Raw genomic sequence first — 20,570 nt, 5'->3', positions numbered from 1 at the left:
ACAATTTTAAATGTAAAATGATCAAGAAATGTGCACACCACCTAAGGATACTTAGGTATGCTTCAATAGGAAGGAGCTAAGTTTTATTATAAGACACCAAGAGAAAGAGATACATTTTATAATTTGCAAATAAATTGGAAAAAAAATGTTGTACACTTTATCTGAATCACAAAAAAGTTAAATTTTGATTTCCACGTCCCTTTAAGACTAGTAATTCCACAGTTCTTATTCCAGTCTATTTAGCTATTTTAATTAATCACAATCATCATTAGTGAGTCATTAGCAGAAAATAACATAGCAAATGCTGAGTCATATTTGGTCTAGGAGACAGTTATATGATGTAAAGTATTTCCTAAAGTAAATAACGCATGTAGTATGTGCTGATATTCACAGTCTTGATGCCCTGGTTGTATCCATGTTTCTGTCTAGGTATCACACAGGATTTACAGAAGAACATTGTTTCTCCTTCTCCACTTTCAGTATCATCAACCTCTCCAGCATCCTCCCTATCACCTAAATCTCTGCCACATTTCACTTTCCCTATCTGCATATTCTTGGTTCCTCTATTTGTAATAGTGGTCCTGTCTATTTGCTTATGGATTAGGTGCTGTAACAAAGCTGGGTAAACACATCAATAAACTCCCAACTACATGTCCTGGTCTCTTCTAGCTGTTACCAATGTTTTTTTTTATCTGTCTCCAAATGCCCTTATCCCTTCACTAGTGCAAAATTTAATGCCACAGTAAAGCCCTAATATTTTATTTAAATAAAATTAAACTTTAATGATTCAGATAGCACATGCAATTTTAAACTCATTTCCAATTTACTTTTTTTTAATACAATGTGCCCTTTTCTCAGGCTCAGCAATGCATTGTTGCATGTTGTGTGAGCCTATGGCAAGAGACACATATTTGCAGCCACCAATCGCCCGCTTGCTCCCAGCAGTGCAGTGTTGCTCCTGAGCATACCTAGGTATGTTCTTCAACAAGTGATACTAAGAGAATGAAGCAAATTTGATAATAGAAAAAAAACAGAATGTTGTTTAAAATGCTGTGCTCTAAATCATAAAAAAAAAATCTTGACTTTCCTGCAGGCTGTGTAACTGCCTTTTTGCAAGTGTCATTATATTGTATACAAGCACAGTATATAGCACATACTATATATTATGTAAACTATCTCAGTATATGGCATAATTCACAATATACTTGAGAGGTAGTGCTTTTGTAATAAACAGCAGCAAACCTAATGAGAATTTAATATTATTAGACACCAATACATTTTGTTTTGGGTTTGAATCTAATCCCATATACTCTTACAACCTAGTAACTCCCTCAACCATCTCACTTTACCTCATCAATGCCCCCCTCCCTCTTCTTTGATTCCTAAACACCCTGACAGAATCAACTGCACAGCCAAATCCCTATTATAAACCCTACAAGATTTTACCTTAATTTTTTTATATATATAATTTATTTTTATTTATTTTGCTTCTATGTTTCCACTCCCTCTGCCTTACTTTTGTTTGTGCCTTTCTGTCAGTAATCTTTGTCCCTTATGTCTATCTTTCAACATCACTTTCCCTATGGGCCTTATTTCATATATAAGAATTGCCCAAAAGGGAAGTGATTGCACCAAATCTAAGGCAGCCAATCACTGACTGAGATGAGGAGGCAGTGGCCCATTTGGCATGTGGCCTAGACGTCCAGACTTCCATTCCCAAAGGGAGGAACAGTATATATAGTTGGCCATGAAAGTTGAGTCTTTTCTTGTGCTTTCTTGCTTCTAATCACTATATGTAGTTTTATCCCTTTTGTATCTATCTCTATATAAATCTGTACTGGCCCCTTTGTCCCTCTCCTTGTAACTACCCATATTTTCTTTTAGTTGTCTCTGTCCTTGATATATTTGTTGCATTTCTTCTCTCTTTCTATTACAATTCTATTTTATTCAGGCTTTTCCTTCCTTTTCTTTCTGACTCTATTTTTTTCTGTGTCTTTGACAACAATGTGGATCGAGTTTGCTCCAATCAATATTCCACTCTCTAGAAGGTTGCAAACAGCTGCAGTGTTACAATGGACATTTTCATTTATTGCAATGGGTAAGTTTTGTATAGATCCTCATTCTCTGCTAGAGACTTGCAACTTTAAAGGATATGAAACTGCACTCCATTATTAAAAAATAAATAAATATATATGTGTGTGTGTTACATCAAAGTAGTGGTAAAAAACAGCAAACAACTTACCGGTACTTGCTATATTGCAAATTGAACACTAGAAATGATCAGTGTAGCCACTGCCCTCAGGAAGATAAGTGAGCAGACATACTGAGAATTTAAGAAGAATTCTGCCTTTTCTGAGCATGGACAAGAAACTGACTTCCTGTTACTCTAGCATTTAATAAATACTAAACTAGATCATGTTACTCGATATACTAGATATGCCTTTGTGTAGAGTCCCCGGCACACCTGTGGGGTTATGACAGGAACTAATAGACCCTGCACAAATGAAGTAAAAGAATAAATAAAAAATAAATAAATTAAAGGTAAAATTATTTTAAAAGCATGAATACTACAAACTGTATCAATTTCTATAAGTATCAGCCACTGTTTCAAAGGACAGTAAAATAAAAATTAAACATTGATGTTTCAGATAGAACTTGGAATTTTAAACAACTTTCCAATTTACGTCTATTATCAAATTTGCTTTGTTCTCTTGTTATCCAGTGTTGAAGCATAAACTTAGGTAGACTGATAGAGCTGGGGTATGCACTTGTCTTTAGCACTCTATGGCAGCAGTGTTTGTAATATTGTATAACAGTGCAATAAACGATGTTGCAAACACTGCTGCCAGATGGCTACAGACACGTGTTTCTCAACATCCGAGCCGCGACCTGACATAGTCTCCAGACACTCGTTCTGACCGGCCTGCCTTTACATATTTCCGATATTTCGGACGGGCCTGTCAGAGTGCTACTGCGCATGTCCGTTTGCACACTGTGAGCGGGTAGCGGTGGGTGGGCGCACAGTGAGTGGGTAGTTGCGGCGTGCAGAGCGTGAAGCATCGGCTCACAGGTAAGTAACCCCACTGACACCAATGACATATAATTTCGGCCACTGACACCAATGTGTATATTTAGGGCGGCCACTTGACACCAATGTGTATGTGTAATCTGTGTGTGTATATGTATATATATATATATATATATATATATATATATATATATGATAATTCATTGGTGTCAGTGGGATATTTATATGGATACCACTGACACCATTTAATTATTACATAATTAAACCACTGTAAACCATCTATATATGTGTGTGTGTATATATATTTATAGATAGATAGATATAGATTTTTATATATATATATATATATATATATATATATATATATATATATATATATATATATATAGCTATATATATATTTATATAGATTTCTTCCAAACCTACTCCAACCCACTCCCGATGCTTTATAGCTCCGGCTAAAACTTTCCAGGCCTTGAGGTCACTTAAGTTGAGAACCACTGACGTACACTCTCCTGAGCTCACCTAGGATTACTCTTTAAAGGGACAGTCTACTCCAGAATTTTTATTGTTTAAAAAGATATATAATCCCTTTGTAACCCATTCCCCAGGTTTGCATAAACAACACTGCTATATTAATAGTCTTTTTATCTCTATGATTATCTTGTATCTAAGCCTCTGCAGATGGCCCCCTTAAAGGGACATAAAACCCAACATTTTTTTTCATGATTTAGGTAGAACACACAATTTTAAACAAGTTTCCAGTTTACTTCTATTATCAAATTTGTTTCATTCTCTTGGTATCATTTGTTCAAGGAGCAGAAATGCACTACTGGTTTCTAACTGAACACATGGTTGAGCCAATGAAAATCAGTATATATATGCAGTCACCAACCAGCAGCTAGAACCTAGGTTATTTGCTGCTCCTGAGCTTGCCTAGATAAAACTTTGAGCAAAGGATAACAAGAGAAGGAAGCAAATTAAATAATAGAAGTAAATTGGAAAGTTTAAAATAGTATGTTCTACCTAAATCATGAAATACTTTTGTTGGGTTTAATGTCCTTTAATTCAGTTCTTTTGACAGACTAATTTTTAGCCAATCAGTGCTGACTCACAAATAACTCCACAGGAGTGAGCACAATGTTATCTATATGGCACACATGAACTAATGCTGTCTAGCTGTACACAAAATGCACTAAGATTAGAGGCGGTCTTCACGGGGTTAGAAATTAGCACAGGAGCCTACCTAGGTTTAGCTTTCAAGAAAGAATGCCAAGAGAACAAAGCAAATTTGATGATAAAAGTAAATTGGAAAGTTCTTTAAAATTGCTTGCCCCATCTGAATCATAAAAGTTTAATTTTTAATAGACTGTCCCTTTAACCAATGATACCAAGAGATCTAAGCAAAATTGATAACAGAAGTAAAGTGGAAAGTTGTTTAAAATTTCATACCCTATTTAGTCAATTTAAGTTTCATTTTGACTTTACTGCCCTTTAATGTTTTTTTATTACAACAATGAAACAGACTGTTATATTTCCCTTTAAGTCTTCCTGAGAGACTCATACAAAGTTCTGCATCTATTATCTTTAACCGACACACATTACTACGGCATTACATCACTAGTTCGCTTTTCCAGACACCATTAAAGGAACATATCATTCAAAACATAAAAGCAAATGAATGCATTTCCATGTTTAAAAGAGGTATTATTCATTACTAAAAGGCATTTATGTATTAAGACAATATATTATGTTAAAATGTAAATGTGCATTTAAATTGTAAATAAAAGGATTTTTACAAAATGCTTCCATTAGCAAAAATGCTTCTTGAAACATTATTACCATTTTTAAGCAGTAAACCCACATCCCATGCCCTGTGCACCAGCATTCACACATCACACTTAGAGAGTCAGCAGTGGAGTGTATGACACAAATTAAAGGGACATGAAGCCCTAAAATTTTTATTTCATGATTCAGATAGAGGACATAATTATAAAAAGCTTTCCAATTTAATATGATTATCTACTTTGCTTCATTCTCTTAGCAACCTTTGTTGAAACACATACCTAGCTACGCTCAGGAGGCGCAACGCACTACTGGGAGCTAGCTGCTGATATACTATTTTTTAATTTTTAATTGGCAGCTGAATGCCCTTTTATGGGCAATGCCCATCCAAATGCTCTTTTCGGGGCAATCGGTAGATTCATTTTGTGTTAGCTATGATTTTTTTCATTTTGGGGGTTGTAATGTTAGGGGGTAATTAGTTTATTTTTTATGCAAAAGAGTTGTTAGCTTTAGGGCAATGCCCTACAAAAGGCCATTTTATGGGCTATTGGTAGTTTATTTGTAGATTTTTATTTTTTTTATTTTGGGGCAGGTATTTTTTTTAGGGGTATTAGAATAGGAATAAAAAAAAAAATTTTTTTTAGATAGTTTTGTTATTTTTTGTAAGGGTAGGTCTTTTTATTTTCTGTAATGGTAGGGTTTTTTAATTTTTGGAATGTAGTTTTATTTTTGTAAAGTAGGATTTTTTATGTTTTTTTTCAAGTAATGTTAGGATTTTTTTTAGTTTAAGATTAGGTTTTAATTTTCTTTATCAGTTAAGTTGTTTTTTTTAAGGTAGTTAGTATATTTTTAATTTATGTGTATGTTAATTGGGGTTAAGTTAGGGGGTGTTAGGTTAGCGGGTTTAGTTATTAGTTTAATAATACTTTGCAATGTGGGGGGATGGTGGTTTAGGGGTTAATAGTTTTAATTAGTGCTCGCAATGTGGGGGGATGGCGGTTTAGGGGTTAAATTGTATTTTATGGGTGTACATTGTAAGGTATTTTTAATGTGTTTTGTGAAACTTTTTTTTTAGCAAAACACATAACTACAGCTCTTTGAGTGCGGAATGGATTGTTGCGCAAAAAAGACCGTATCATAATCTAGGTCATAATGTTTTTTACAGCATATTTGTCTTTAGATTTAAATATTTAAAAGAGTAGTTTTATTCTTAAAAGTATTACTGTTTAAACATACCCAGCAGTGTTTATATTTTGAACTCTGTTTCTTAGTGCAACAATATTTACATTAGTGTGATCTGGAGTTTGTACTCCAAATATTGTGTCACACTATCTGTGTGATTTGATGACTCTGAAGAATCTGAGTAACATCCCCCCTACAACTTAGACAAAACATTTCTCTCTTCTGCTCATTGTTAGCAAACTGTGGCTCAAGTACAGCGTTTCTCACAGATGGGGCCCAGTTCTCTAAAACTCTATGGTCTGGCAGGTTGTTTTTAAGGCAATTTTCTCCCTTGAGAACTGTGTATCTCATTAAAGGGGCAGTAAACACCTTAAGATTTTTATATAAAATGTTTAGTTATGTCAGTAGCAGCCCTACTAAATGGAGGGGCCTGGTGCAGTTTTATTTTTCTGGGCCCCCAAAGGTAACTCAGTCGAAAGAAAAAAAAACTGATGATATCTCTCCATGCCGGTGTGTTTTTGAGACTTGGGCCTATGATGATCGTACTTGATTTCGTAGTTGCTCTGGAAAGAGGTCCTGCAATTATATTTCAAATTAAATCTCTTTGTTATGTTTGCCCAGAAATTGGGCTATTTCATCACAGCTAAGTTCAACAGGTCCTATAGTTGAAATCACTTTGAGACTTACTCACTGAGGATAGAAATCAGCCGGTGTTTCGCCAGCTGGAAAAGCACGCCAACCACAGCGTGTATAACATAAACAAGGAGGAATCTTCCAAGCGTGTGGGTAGCCAAAGTATCAAGGCAACAATACCACCATTGCACTAGTATAAAGTTTAAAAAACAAAAAATTGTATTTGCAAACTTTAAAACTTACAATTTTCAGAGGACACAAACGGAGGAGCGTAGGTAATGAGGACACAATCTACGTCAACTGACGCGTTTTACATCTTGATGGCGCTTTCTCAAAGACAGTGTCTTTGAGAAAGCACCATCAAGGCATGAAACGCGTTAGATGACGTAGGTTGTGTCCCCATTACCTACGCTCCTCCGTTTGTGTCCTCTGAAAATTGTAAGTTTTAAAGTTTGCCAATAAATTTTCGATTTTTTTAAAACTTTATACTAGAGAAATGGTGGTATTGTTGCCTTGATACTTTGGCTACCCACAAGCTTGGAAAATTCCTTGTTTATATTTCTTCACAGCCTCATGGTGTTGTATATATTTCAGTGTATATCTCTTATTGGTGGTCAAACTGTCCCTTAAAGGGACAGTCTAGTCAAAACTAAACTTTCATGATTCAGACAGGGCATGCAATTTTAAACAACTTTCCAATTTACTTTTATCATCAAATTTGCTTTGTTCCCTTGGTGGTATTTTTGAAAAGCTAAACCTAGCTAGGATCAAACTGATTTCTGAACAGTTGAAAACCGCCTCCTAGCTCAGAGCATTTTGAAAGTTTTTCACAGTTAGACTGTGCTAGTTCATATGTGTCATATAGATAACATTGTGCTCACTCCCGTGAAGTTATTTAGGAGTCTTCACTGATTGACTATACTGCATGTCTGTCAAAGGCACTTAGATAAGGAGGCTGTCTGCAAAGGCTTAGATACAAGGTAATCACAGAGGTAAAAAGTATATTAATATAACTGTGTTGGTTATGCAAAAACGGGGAATGGGTAATAAAGGGATTATCTATCTTTTTAAATAAGAAAACTTTTGGTGTAGACTGTCCCTTTAAGCTGAAAAACAAAGCCCCAAACAAAGTTTAGATTGTGAATATATGCTATGTTATGCATAATGGAACAACTTTACAATATATTTTATTTATTTTGCACACCTTTCATGTAATTTTGCTTTGAAAATTGTGTTTTTTTTGTAATTTTCAAAACATGAAATGCACACTGCAGACTTATCAGGGCTACACCTGCTACATATATTTCCTTAATTAGCTTTAACCAATAATAACTGCAAAATAATATATTTTATACTAACATTATGAGCATGGTTAGCCTTCTTGTAAGCACAAATTTGCCCCTCCAATTAAGGCAAATGGTAGGTGAAATTTGACTATTGAGAAACAGTTGCAGCAAACAAGATGTGTATTTATTTTACAAATGTTAGACTTGGCTATGTTATTCTATAGCAAGACAACAAAACTGCATATAATTAGAAGGTGTTTACTGTCCATTTCAGGATATTAAGACAATGGAAGACTTATTTTGCAATGGAAAAAGTTTGACTGAAATATATCTTATGATTTGGGAAGTCCCTACAGGTTTCACTGAAATAGGATACAAGAAAGGGAGTTTGATAGGGGCAAGGGCAAAAGACTTGTGGTCATTTTTTTCTGCTTTTGTGGAGGTTGGTATTTTTGTATGTGATGGGGACTGCAACGTAATAGTTCAGTTCCAAACAATTATCTGCTTTGCAATTATTGTTAAAATTAGATTGGCCTATTTCAGGCTATTATTTAACTGTCTGTTTATTTAAATTTCATTAAAGCAAACTCTTCGTTGTAAGGACAAGATAGCATTGTAGCTGATTTAATTCTTGAGAAAGGCTGTTTTTTAGTTAATCCATAAAAATGTATTCAAGTAAGTTCACAGCAGTAATAAAAAATGGTTATTTTTGCGTATTTTGTTTATTTAAAGGGACAGTCTACACCTTTGTCATCTTAAAGTCTTACCTTAGATTAAGCTGCAAATATCCTCTTGAACCCTTTCTATATCATGCAGCAGTAACGGTAAAAAAAGTTATTTTAAAATCACTATTGTTTCTGGTCACTTTAAAATGGCTGCCAAGCTCAGCCCACTGATGACATCACAATCTGGGCTACATCTAGGCATCTAGGCACTCTGCTGATTAACATTGACATTCAACATCCTGTTGAATCCAACTAGTGAGTCTTTTGTGATTGGATGACATATGATAGCATCAGTGCTATCATATGATCTCTCTATCTATCTACCTATCTACCTATCTATCCATCTATCATCTATATATCATCTATCTATCGATTTATCTATCATCTATCTATCTATCTATCTATCTATCACCTATCTATCTATCTATCTATCTATCTAATAATCAATTATCTATCTATCTATCTATCTATCATCTATCTTTCTCTCTCTCTCTCTCTCTCTCTCTCTCTCTCTATCAGCTATCTATATATCTATCATCTATCTATCTATCTATCTATCAATTATCTATCTATCTATCTATCTTTCTCTCTCCCTCCCTCTCCCTCCCTCTCCCTCTCTCTCTCTCTCTCTCTCTCTCTCTCTCTATCTATCTATGTATCTGTCACCAAAGTTAAATATTTGAGCAATGAGTAGCTAAAATGCATATGTTACCCTTTCTGTCCCTTCTGTTTTCTATCTAGCACATTGCTGTCTCATATTTTATGCCCTCCTCCTATCTATCTATCTATCTATCTATCTATCTATCTATCTATCTATCTATTAATTATCTATCTATCTCTCTATATTTCTCTCTCTCTCTCTCTCTCTCTCTCTCTCTCTCTCTCTCTCTCTCTCTCTCTCTCTATCTATCTATGTATCTGTCACCAAAGTTAAACATTTGAGCAATGAGTAGCTAAAATGCATATTTTACCCTTTCTGTCCCTTCTGTTTTTTATCTAGCACATTGCTGTCTCATATTTTATGCCCTCCTCCTAACCTCAAAATATTGGTTCATCGCTCTCCTTTATGGGATCTGGCTTTTTATGGACTGGGAGACTCCATCTCGTGGGGGTCGAAGGTCAGAGTGGGTGAGGAGTTGGACAGTGTGGAGATATTTTGCTGACTACTTCCCAATAAAGGTTAGTCTGAAAGATTTTAAAGGGACAGTGTACAATAACATTTGTTAACTCTTAATGTGTTCAAAAATTCCTTGTATACACCGTATTAAATGTATAAGAAATTGTTCCTTAATATTTATTTCTGTATTTAAAAGAGCTGTTTTGTTCACCTAGGAATTGCCCATAACTATTTGCTATAACTCTAAGTTAAGCAGACCTGCTAATGTTATTTATGTGAGGTATTGGAATGCTTATTATTGCTGGGGGGGGGGGGGGGGGTGAATAAGCACCACCAGCTATTTCACATAGACAAATACCCCCATTGGAAGATTAATCAGTGCTATTGTCTCCTATTTACATAGCTTATTTTACAGAAAAAAATGTGTTACTCATATTTTCAGTATAGGTGGGGATACAATAGGCAAAAGTAGCTATTTTAAATATCAAATAAAGGTAAAGTATCAGTTTGCAAACAATTTAATATACTCCAGTAGGTAAAATTGATCAATGGGAACATATTAAAGGGGAGTATAATGTCCCTTTAATGCTTACTCAAAGAAATCGAAGGTTAAAGGATCATTGACCACATATTTAGAAAATGCTAAGGGAAATGCTGGTTACAGATTACAGTAGAAGTTAAGTGGTCACTGTCACAGACTGGATGATGGCTTAAGATATTGTCGTTTACTACCCCAGTTGGTGCGTACCACCCCACTAGACCCACGGCACAATTACATTATGGGATTTCATCCTCATGGGGTCCTTGTGGTCGGAGCCTTCTGTAATTTTTGCACAGAGGGGACAGGATTCTCTAGCATGTTCCCAGGTCTGACGCCTCATCTTCTCATGCTGCCAGGCTGGTTCAAGATCCCGTTCTTCAGAGACTACATCATGAGTGGAAGTGAGTAACCTTCTTTGACTTGTGAACTTCCTTTAAAGGGACAGTCTACACCAGAATTTATATTGTTTAAAAATATAGATAATCTCTTTACTACCCATTCCATTCCCCAGTTTTGCATAACCAACACAGTTATATAAATACACTTTTTACCTCTGTGATTACCTTGTATCTAAGCCTCTGCAAACTGCCCCCTTATTTTAGTTCTTTTGACAGACATGCATTTTAGCCAATCAGTGCTGACTCCTAGGTAACTCCACGTGCATGAGCACAATGTTAAAGGGACAGTCTACACCAGAATTTGTATCGCTTTATTACCCATTCCCTAGTTTTGCACAATCTACACAGTTATATCAATACACTTTTTACCTCTGTGATTACCTTATATCTAATCCTCTGCAAACTGCCCCCTTATTTCAGTTCTTTTGACAGACTTGCATTTTAGCCAATCAGAGCTCACTCACCTGAACTCCACGTGTGTGAGCACAGTGTTATCTATATGACACACATGAACTAACACCCTCTAGTGGTGAAAAACTGTCAATCTGCCCTGAGAGAAGAGGTGGCCTTTAAGGGTTTAGAAATTAGCATATGAACCTCCTAGGTTTAGCTTTTAACTAAGAATACCAAGAGAACAAAGCAAAATTGGTTATAAAAGTAAATTGGAAAATTGTTTAAAATTACATTCTCTATCTAAATCATGAAAGTTTATTTTGGACTAGATTGTCCCTTTAACTATATGGCAGACATGAACTAACGTCCTCTAGTTGTGAAAAATTGTAAAAATGCATTCAGATAAGAGGCGGCCTTCAAGGGCTAAGAAATTAGCATATGATCTACCTAGGTTTAGCTTTCAACTAAGAATACAAAGAGTACAAAGAAAAATGTATGCTACAAGTAAATTGGAAAGTTGTTTAAAATGACATGTCCTATCTGAATCATGAAAGGATATTTTAGACTAGACTGTCCCTTTAACTGATTCCCTATGATTACCTTTGTAGACATTGCTCTGTTTATCTTCTTGGGAACTCTGTGATTCCTGAAGACTATTTTGAGCAAATGGACTTTATTCTGTTGAGATTGAAAATATATTAACGGAGCCCCTAACTACACATATATTACATAAAGTTCTCAGCTTACAATCATCTTGAAATTTGACCAAAAATATACTGAACCCATAATTAGATATTTTATTTATCTAATTAATGGTGATCTTCTAAAGGATTCTGAACAACCCCTATATAACAAACAATAATAAATAACAAATCAAACCATTCACAGTGCTTGCCTGGTTAAAACTCCAGTTGTCTGTGTTATCCCAGTATCAAATGTTTAACCTCTCATAAGGTACCCCAATACATACAACACAAAGCCACCATATTTAGGGATTGTAGGCGCATCTTCTCACTGTCTGCTCTGGAAACAAGGAGAGCCTTACTTCCTCTAAAACTTAAACTTATTGGGCGCAATTACATATGCAGTCTCCGGTTTTTAGTCGGGTATTGCTATCACATATATGGCGCCGCATATAAATGCGGCATGTATATTTCACCCGTTGCCCGCTAATTTTACTCACATAAACTAACATAGAACTGCGTCGCAAAATGGTATCACATATTCAGCGTAAGGACTTACTTTTGTTATGACCAAAAACTCAATCTTTGTTTCATCAGTCCACAGCACCTTCTTCTTCTTCTTCTTATACTTTATTTATGAAGCGCCAACATATTCCGCAGCAATGTCTATGAATACAATTCATATAAATAAAACAGTACAAGACTTGTAAGAGACAGGACAAAATTTACAAACACAATCAGGAGGGATTGAGGGCCCTATTCCCGTTGGAACTTACAATCTAGAAGGGTAGGAGGTTGAAAAACAGGAGGTGAGGACTGCAAGATTGAGAAAGATGTTAATACAGAGTTAGATGAGGGAAATGTTAGGTAAGTGAAATTAATTTATTATTTAGTTGGGTGGTAGACTTCTATGAACAGAAAAGTCTTCAGGGAACATTTAAAGGAAGAAAGATTAGGGCAAAATGAAGCTGACTTGTCCAAATGTGCGTTTGCATACCTCAAGCGACTCTGTTTGTGGCGTGTGTGCAGAAAAGGCTTCTTCCGCATCACTCTCCCATACAGCTTCTCCTTGTGCAAAGTGCGCTGAATTGTTGAACGATGCACAGTGACACCATCTGCAGCAAGATGATGTTGTGGTCCTCATGGCTGTTTTTGACCATTCTCACTATCCTGTACCTTTGCCTCTCCGATATTTTACTGCCACTTCTGTCCTTAACAAAAACTGTGCCTGTGGTCTTCCATTTTCCTCACTATGTTCCTCACAGTGGACACTGACAGCTTAAATCTCTGCAATAGCTTTTTGTAGCCTTCCCCTAAACCATAATGTTGAACAATCTTTGTTTTCAGGTCATTTGAGAGTTGTTTTGAGGCCCCCATGTTGCCACTCTTCAGAGGAGAGTCAAAGAGAACAACAACTTACAATTGGCCACTTAAATACCTTTTCTCATTATTGGATGCACTTGTCTATGAAGTTCAAGGCTTAATGGGCTCACCAAAACATATGTGTGTTCCAATTTATCAGTGCTAGGTAGTTATAGGTATTCAAATCAACAAAATGACAAGGGTGCCCAAATGTATGCACCTGTCTAATTTCGTTTGGATGCATATTGCACATTTTTTGCTAAACCAATAAACCTAATTTCACTATGGAAATATTACTGTGTCCTTCAGTTATTTGATAGATCAAAATGAAATTGCTGATCCAAACACCCAATTATTTATAAATGAAAATCATGGAAATTGTCAGGGGTGCCTAAACTTTTTCATACAACTATATAAGCAGTCAGCAAGTGATTCAAATGACATTAGCAAGCCAAGTGTCCCAGTCATTTTGAGATATGCATTAGACAATGTATTTGATACCTATACTAACTATATTTTAGGGTGAAATTGCAGTGCAACAAATTAATAACAACATTTGGTGGGGGTGTCAGATACCCTAATCCCTATACTAATATACTGCAGTAATAGGTATTGTTACTTTCCTATATCCTTATAGGTATCCATATTAATGAATCTGTGCAATATAATATAACTCTGTCCATTTCTAATTTATTACCTCGTCAGTTTCTATCTCACCCTATATATAGGTGGGCTATGGATTAATATCCACATCCTAGGCCCACACTCATATTGGGACTTTGCAATCACCTCCAATAAGGAGAGGGTTATCCCTGAAATATTTGAAACCAGTACAACTCCCTTGTGTTTTTAACACTGTTGTGTGTTTTGTCATTTTTTTCTTTTTAAATATATTGCTGCAATAAAGGTTATATTTTAAATCTTTCTCGGCCTCAGCCACATTGCTCTAAAAACTGTAAGCCTATAGGAATGTGAGTGCTTCCCAAGTGTTCCTACAGATCATTCTGGCACTGATTATCTTTCTCTACTAAAGTTGGTACACAGCACTGTCACCCACATAGCCACCTTCTCTGCCTAATAATTTAATATAACCGATTTAAAAGCAGAGGAAGGTATATTAGACAGGGTAATTCCAAAATTTTACCTTAAGTAGTGCCATTAGCAAATCTCTCTTTCTTGACTCCAGAAATCTGTATTTACTCACATTTCTGGACATCGCTAGTTTATTTGACTTACGGCAGTTTATGAACTGCCAGCGGGGTTTATGTGATTCCACGATGTGCAGGGTGAAATTACGGGTGACTCAGGTTTCAGCAGTTACGCCGCATATGTAATCTCACCCATTGTTAGGTAAATCTAGGCCTAAATTTAACCCCACAACAATCCTCACCTGGCCTGGGATCAAAAGCCTCTCCCCAATATTCACTTCTTCGGGGCTGCCTATGTATTTTGTTCTGTATCATGCAGGAAAGGATTTCAAAGGCAACTAAATAGAAAAACTTTGAACTTTAAAGGGAGAGTTAAAGGGACACTGAACCTAAATGTTTTCTTTCATGATTCAGATAGAGCATGCAATTTTAAGCAACTTTCTAATTTACTCCTATTATCAAATTTTCTTCATTCTCTAGGTATCTTTATTTGAAATGCAAGAATGTAAGTTTAGATGCCGGCCCCTTTTTGGTAAACAACCTAGGTTGTTCTTGCTGTTTGGTGGATAAATTCATGCACCAATAAAAAAGTGCTGTCCAGAGTCCTCAAACAAAAAAAAGCTTAGATTCCTTCTTTTTAAATAAAGATAGCAAGAGAACGAAGAAAAATTGATAATAGGAGTAAATTAGAAAGTTGCTTAAAATGGCCTGCTCTATATGAATCATGTAAGTTTAATTTTGAATAGACTATTCCTTTAAATGAATCGGACAGAACAATACAATTTTAAAAAATGTTCCAATTTAATGATGAATTTTACTTAGTTCTCTTGTCATCCTTTATTAAACAGTAATCCTTTGTTACCTCTGGAGAGGGCACATGTATTTGGCTAACTGGCAGCAGAGTTTGCAACAATGTTTATATCAATTTTATAGATTGTTGCAAATGCAAACATGGCTGCTATAGAATGCTAACGATACATGCACGCTCCTAATCTCCTGCTGTCAGCCTATCTAGGTTTACTAGAAACAATGGAACAAAGCAAATGTGAAAATTAAAGTAAATTAGAAAGTAGTTTAAAATTGCATGTTCTATCTGAATCATGAAAGTTCACATTTGACTTTACTGTCCCTTTAAGTGTCCTGACTAAAGCAATTATGTGTTTAATTTATTTAGTACTATCAGAGATAACGTATAACCTAAACCAACTTTATTAGCACAAGAATTAATAATTAAAATATTCCATTACTCCATTTTCACCTTTGGATTCACTTATTTCTTTATCAGCAATTAAGTCATCCAATTAGAGATTGGAGCAGTTTTAAAGCATAAATAAATATAAATGTAGTACCCTGATTTGTGTTTATGTTATCAAAATAAAGGGAAAGAAAGAAATGAAAACAGGAAAAGTAAGAAATAAAAAGAAAATGAGGAATTATATAATAAAACACTAACAAATAATTGATCTATTAGCAAGGGAGACAAATTCCCATATAAGGGAATAAATATAAATATTCAGCAATGATATAATAAGATTTGCATCTATCCTATATGTTTTCCTCCTGACAGTTTTTATGCTAAACATATAAATAAGACATTCCTACAGAGATGACAATGTATAGAATAAGCCCTTCACGTGCATTCTCTGTGCTGAACAGTTTAAGATTCCTGCAGAATAAGTCCCACATTAGCACAAAACTCCAAACGTCCCACATTTTCCTGGACAGTCCTGCTTTCCCTACTCTGCTAATATCCAAAACATTTCCACTTACATTAAAACCAGGATACTGGGAGGCATGGTTATATATAATGTGCTAACTGAAATTAAAAGGACATAAAACCTCCCCTTCCAAAAAATGTTCATGATTCAGATAGAGTGTAAAAAAAACCCTTCAAAAATTAAAAATTAAAAAACTTTTACAGTTTATTTTTTTTTAAATTTGACTTTGTGCTCTTGGTTTCCTTTGTTGAAAAGCAGGAAGGAAAGTGTGGAAGAGAGGACATGACAAGATCAATAAACGGCAGCAGTTTTATAACTATGTTATACATTTGTAAGAACAGTAGGTGGCAGAAGTGTTTCCTTTTATGTTACTTTTATGCACTGCTTCAAAAATGTGTATGCTACATATCTAGATATATCAAAGAATACCATGAGAACAAAGTCTTTTTTTCTAAATCACAAAATAAACATTTGGGGTTTCATGTCCCTTAAATGGCTGATCCTCCTGCTTACTACATTATCTTGTTCTGTGTCTCAATTGTCTTCTCTTGATAGGCTTAGTTTCTTCAGACAAAAGCAGTGCCTCTCATCTGCTTTCAAAAAGGGGAAGAGGGCAAGCTCTGGTGATAGCAGTGGGAGGCCCTCCTGAGGCACTAGATGCAAAACCTGGAGAACTGACCCTGCAACTGCTCAAAAGGACTGGATTCATTAAACTGGCACTGACTCATGGGTAAGAGAGAAAGATATCACCTGAGAAACAGAAGTGAATAGCAATATACAAATATAGGTATTTGAGAAAAATGAAGGGAGAGGAGAAAAGTAGAGAATGACATAAAGCTGAGAGACTGTGGACAACTATATAAGATGGGCAATTAACCTTGGAAAATACATAGTAAGTTAACAAGCTCCCTCTTTTTAATCACTTCCTGTAAATTATTTTTCTTTCAGGGCTCATTTAGTTCCTGTTCTTTCTTTTGGAGAGAATGATCTTTATTGTCAAGTCAGTAATCCAAAGGGGTCCTTACTCAGAACAATGCAGGAGAAGATGCAGAAAATGGTTGGACTTGCAATTCCTCTGTTCCATGGTCGGGGGGTATTTCAGTACAGCTTGGGGCTGCTCCCACACCGAAGACCTGTGTATACAGTAGGTAAGAGACCTGAAACCCATATTTCTTGTCTTCCATTGTTCTTCACTTTCTGATGCTCACCATTTTATTATAGGAATGTAAGTACACAGGTTTAGTGCAAGGATTAAACCGAAAGCCAAAGCTCTGACAATTCTTGTTATGAATCCTTAATTTTTTGGTTTGCTATTGTATATATTTTAGCCTTTTGCAAATCTCTAACAGTGACAGCTTAATCAAGAGTCAGCCATCTTAGAATATAGAGAGTGGTCTAGATAGAATATCAATTTCCTGTATGTAATATTTGGGTTTTGATGTACTGCTGGGTTTTAGGGGTAAACACCTCACATGCAGACTATTGGGAAGGACTTTGGTGCAGATCTTTCTATCCCACCAACTTAAAACTTCCTCATTTACCACTCATGCTGATTCTTTATGGGGTTATCTAGGGCTGGCTGAAGAAACTGCACTAATAATGTGCTCCTTGAGCATAAGAATAACCCCCCCCCCCATCTATTTCCATTACAGTCTAAAATCCAACCATTGTACTGCATCTTAAAGGCAAAAAAGATAAATAGATATATACAAGTGACATGCAAACCTTTATATTGTATGAGGCAGACATATTCTCTCCGTGTGCTTCCCCTGCTTAAAGCTGCCTGGGTGCCATTGTTCCCACGTGTACCCATTTTAGAGCCGGCCATGGAGTTATCCTCTCTCACTTTCTGTTTCCCCTCATTTTTCTCTGTTTTGTTCTCTGTATTACTCTATCTCTCCATACATTATGCAACTTTCTCTCTTCTCTCCCTTTTGTACACCTCGCTATCCTTTTCATCTTTCATATCTCTTCCTTTTAGTTGGTTCTCCTATTCCGGTGGTGAAGACTCTGGCACCAACTCCTGATGAGATCTCATCGCTTCACAAACTCTACATTGAGAAACTACAAGATCTTTTTGAAACCCACAAAACCTGCTATGGGATCCCAAAAGATCGTCCTCTTGTGCTGTGCTGAAGCTGCCTACAAGATACTTCCATTAGATGGACATAGAAATAAAAAAAATGTCCATTTTTTTTAGCACTCTGTGCAATGTCTTTGACTTCTGCTTAAGGTTTAAACAGATAGGAAAAGTCACTCAGTTGATGTGCCCCCAGTGCTGTATACAGTATGTGCATATCTTAGAGCAGTAGTAGCAGAGACCAAGTCGCTGTCAGGCTGAACTTACTACCAAAGAATGTCACCAATGAAAAGGGTGAACATAAAGTTCCACTATAGGATTACTACTAAAAGATATATATGCCAAACGCCTGCCCATTATGTGACTGTCACAAAAAAGTACATCTTGTAAATACTGTTCCTGGAGTCAGCCTTATCTTTTTCTTAAACTGTCAGCATAATCCTTTTCACACAGTGGATACACGTTTGCCTTAGAGCAGAGGAGGATTATAAACATTCTGCATTGTGGGAAAGCATATTCTAGTAGCCTATTATACAGCTGCCTTTTTGGTATTATATAAGGAAACTGAGAACATCTGGGAAATGTGGTGCCTCCCTATATTCCAAAGGACACCAGTCGCTGCTGGTAGAAAATTGCTGCCAAATTGTACAGATCTGTCTGTGTTTTTTTTCTTATTTGAGGTATAATAACAGCAGTCACTGTCACTGGGGGGATAGACATTTTTAAACTGCACTGTGTAAGGCTTTGTGCATTATATGGTTCTGTGCTGGGATTCATAATGGCAACCTAATTTGTCATTACATGTGGGTGGGTATTGCAGCTGCACACTGATGTACCAACAATGCATAGCTTTACTTCCACATGAACCATGAACTGCTTTTTATGTATCTGACAAAGAGTACAAAAATGTGCCCAAGTACTGAAGAGAGTGGAACACTCTGTTGTTAAAGGGACATGAAACCCCCCCAAAAATATTCTATAATTTAAATAGAGCATACAATTTTAAACAGCTTTCTAGTTTACTTCTATTATAAATGTGTTTAATTCTCTTGTTATCATTTGTTGAAGGAGCTGCAATTCATTACTGGTTTATAACTAAACACATGGAGTGAGCCAATGACAATCGGTTTATATATGCAGCCACCCATCAGCAACTAGAACCCAGGTTCTTTGTTGCTCCTGAGCTTATCTAGATAAAACATTCAGCAAAGGATAACAAGAGAAGGAAGCAAATTAAATATTAGAAGTAAATTGGAAAGGTATTTAAAGCTGTATTCACCTCCTTCCTTGTGTTTATCTCACCCTTATTTGTTAGTAAATTGTTATAGATTGTATGTTTTTTTTTCTCACGAAAAAGGGTGGCTATTGTTTTTGCACTGAGGTGAATGGTAGCCCTTGCTTTTATATACTTTCTTTTAAAGGCACAAATGTGCAAATGGTTTTAGGTAATTCATATTTGGGAGATGTGAAGAATGGTAAGGGATTCGCTTCATCTCAGCACGTACTTAGTAAATTATTCTATTCCTGAAGAATTAGCTATTGTAATGCTTTTTTGTTCAGTTTTAAATAAAGATTTTGTAGCCTCCTTTCTCAATGTGAGTGTGTTGGTCTCTTTACTTGTATGTAGAATCAGTCAAACCAGCAGGACCTATCAAGTCTACTGATGTGAAAGAACAATTCCACTTGATCAACAGACACCAAAGAGCTTAAAAATACTATTTTATATAAAATCATATGAATAACTTAAAGGGACAGTTTACTCAAAAATTTTCTCCCCTTTAATTAGTTCCCAATGATCCACTTTACCTGCTGGAGTGTATTAAATTGTTTACAAATAGCTCCTTTAATCTTATATTGGCATTTGAAATTGTTAATTTAGCATGTGGTATCCCCACCTAGTCTGAAAGTTTGTGGCCGCGCGTACCAGCTATAGATAAGCTTTGTAAACAAAGCCAGCAGAAGAAATTACACTCCCAGTGTGATAAAGCAGAGATAAGGTAATAAAATGTTGATTTTCCATTGTTCTCTCAAAGTATTGCTGATTGTTTTAAGGACAGATATAAGATAAAGAAGCAGGTATATGTGTAAAATGTGATACAGTAATCAGATCTGATTATACCTACAAGCTCAACCTATTTTATTAGGCTGTGGCTTCAAAACACAAAATCAGAGCTTTAATATACAGAAATAAACCTTAAAAAGCTAATTTTCATACATTTTTTACTCTGCAGTTGGTAAAAAAGCAATTGTAAATACATTAAGGGAAAAACTATTTTACAGTATACTGTCCCTTTAAACACATATATGAAACACACAAATGTATCGTGAGAATAATATAAGGGGTAAAATACTGCAAATTATGTTGTATATGTCTGTGAGCACATCTTTTCTTTTTTTTTTTTTTTTAAAGTAAAAGACAAAAAAATAATCATGTGTACAGTCTTCAAAGAGTGGTGTTTTAGGAAAGAAAGAAAGAAAGAAAGAAAGAAAG

General features: G+C 35.6%; 1 protein-coding gene across 1 annotated transcript; it reads left to right on the top strand.

The window, feature by feature from the left end:
- The first annotated feature begins 1,606 nt into the window (after window positions 1-1,606).
- On the top strand, window positions 1,607-19,673 carry LOC128662308 (2-acylglycerol O-acyltransferase 2). The gene is made up of 6 exons (XM_053716113.1): window positions 1,607-2,098; window positions 9,640-9,818; window positions 10,494-10,698; window positions 16,555-16,729; window positions 16,948-17,147; window positions 17,981-19,673. Exons 1-6 carry the CDS (start codon window positions 2,005-2,007, stop codon window positions 18,133-18,135), a joined length of 1,008 nt encoding a protein of 335 aa, XP_053572088.1. The 5' UTR covers window positions 1,607-2,004; the 3' UTR covers window positions 18,136-19,673.
- The last annotated feature ends 897 nt before the right edge of the window (window positions 19,674-20,570 follow it).

This window comes from Bombina bombina, chromosome 6 (genome assembly GCF_027579735.1).
Source record: "Bombina bombina isolate aBomBom1 chromosome 6, aBomBom1.pri, whole genome shotgun sequence".
Classification (NCBI taxonomy): Eukaryota; Metazoa; Chordata; class Amphibia; order Anura; family Bombinatoridae; genus Bombina; species Bombina bombina.
Note: the sequence above shows the minus strand (reverse complement) of the source record. Positions and strands in the feature narration are given on the sequence as shown.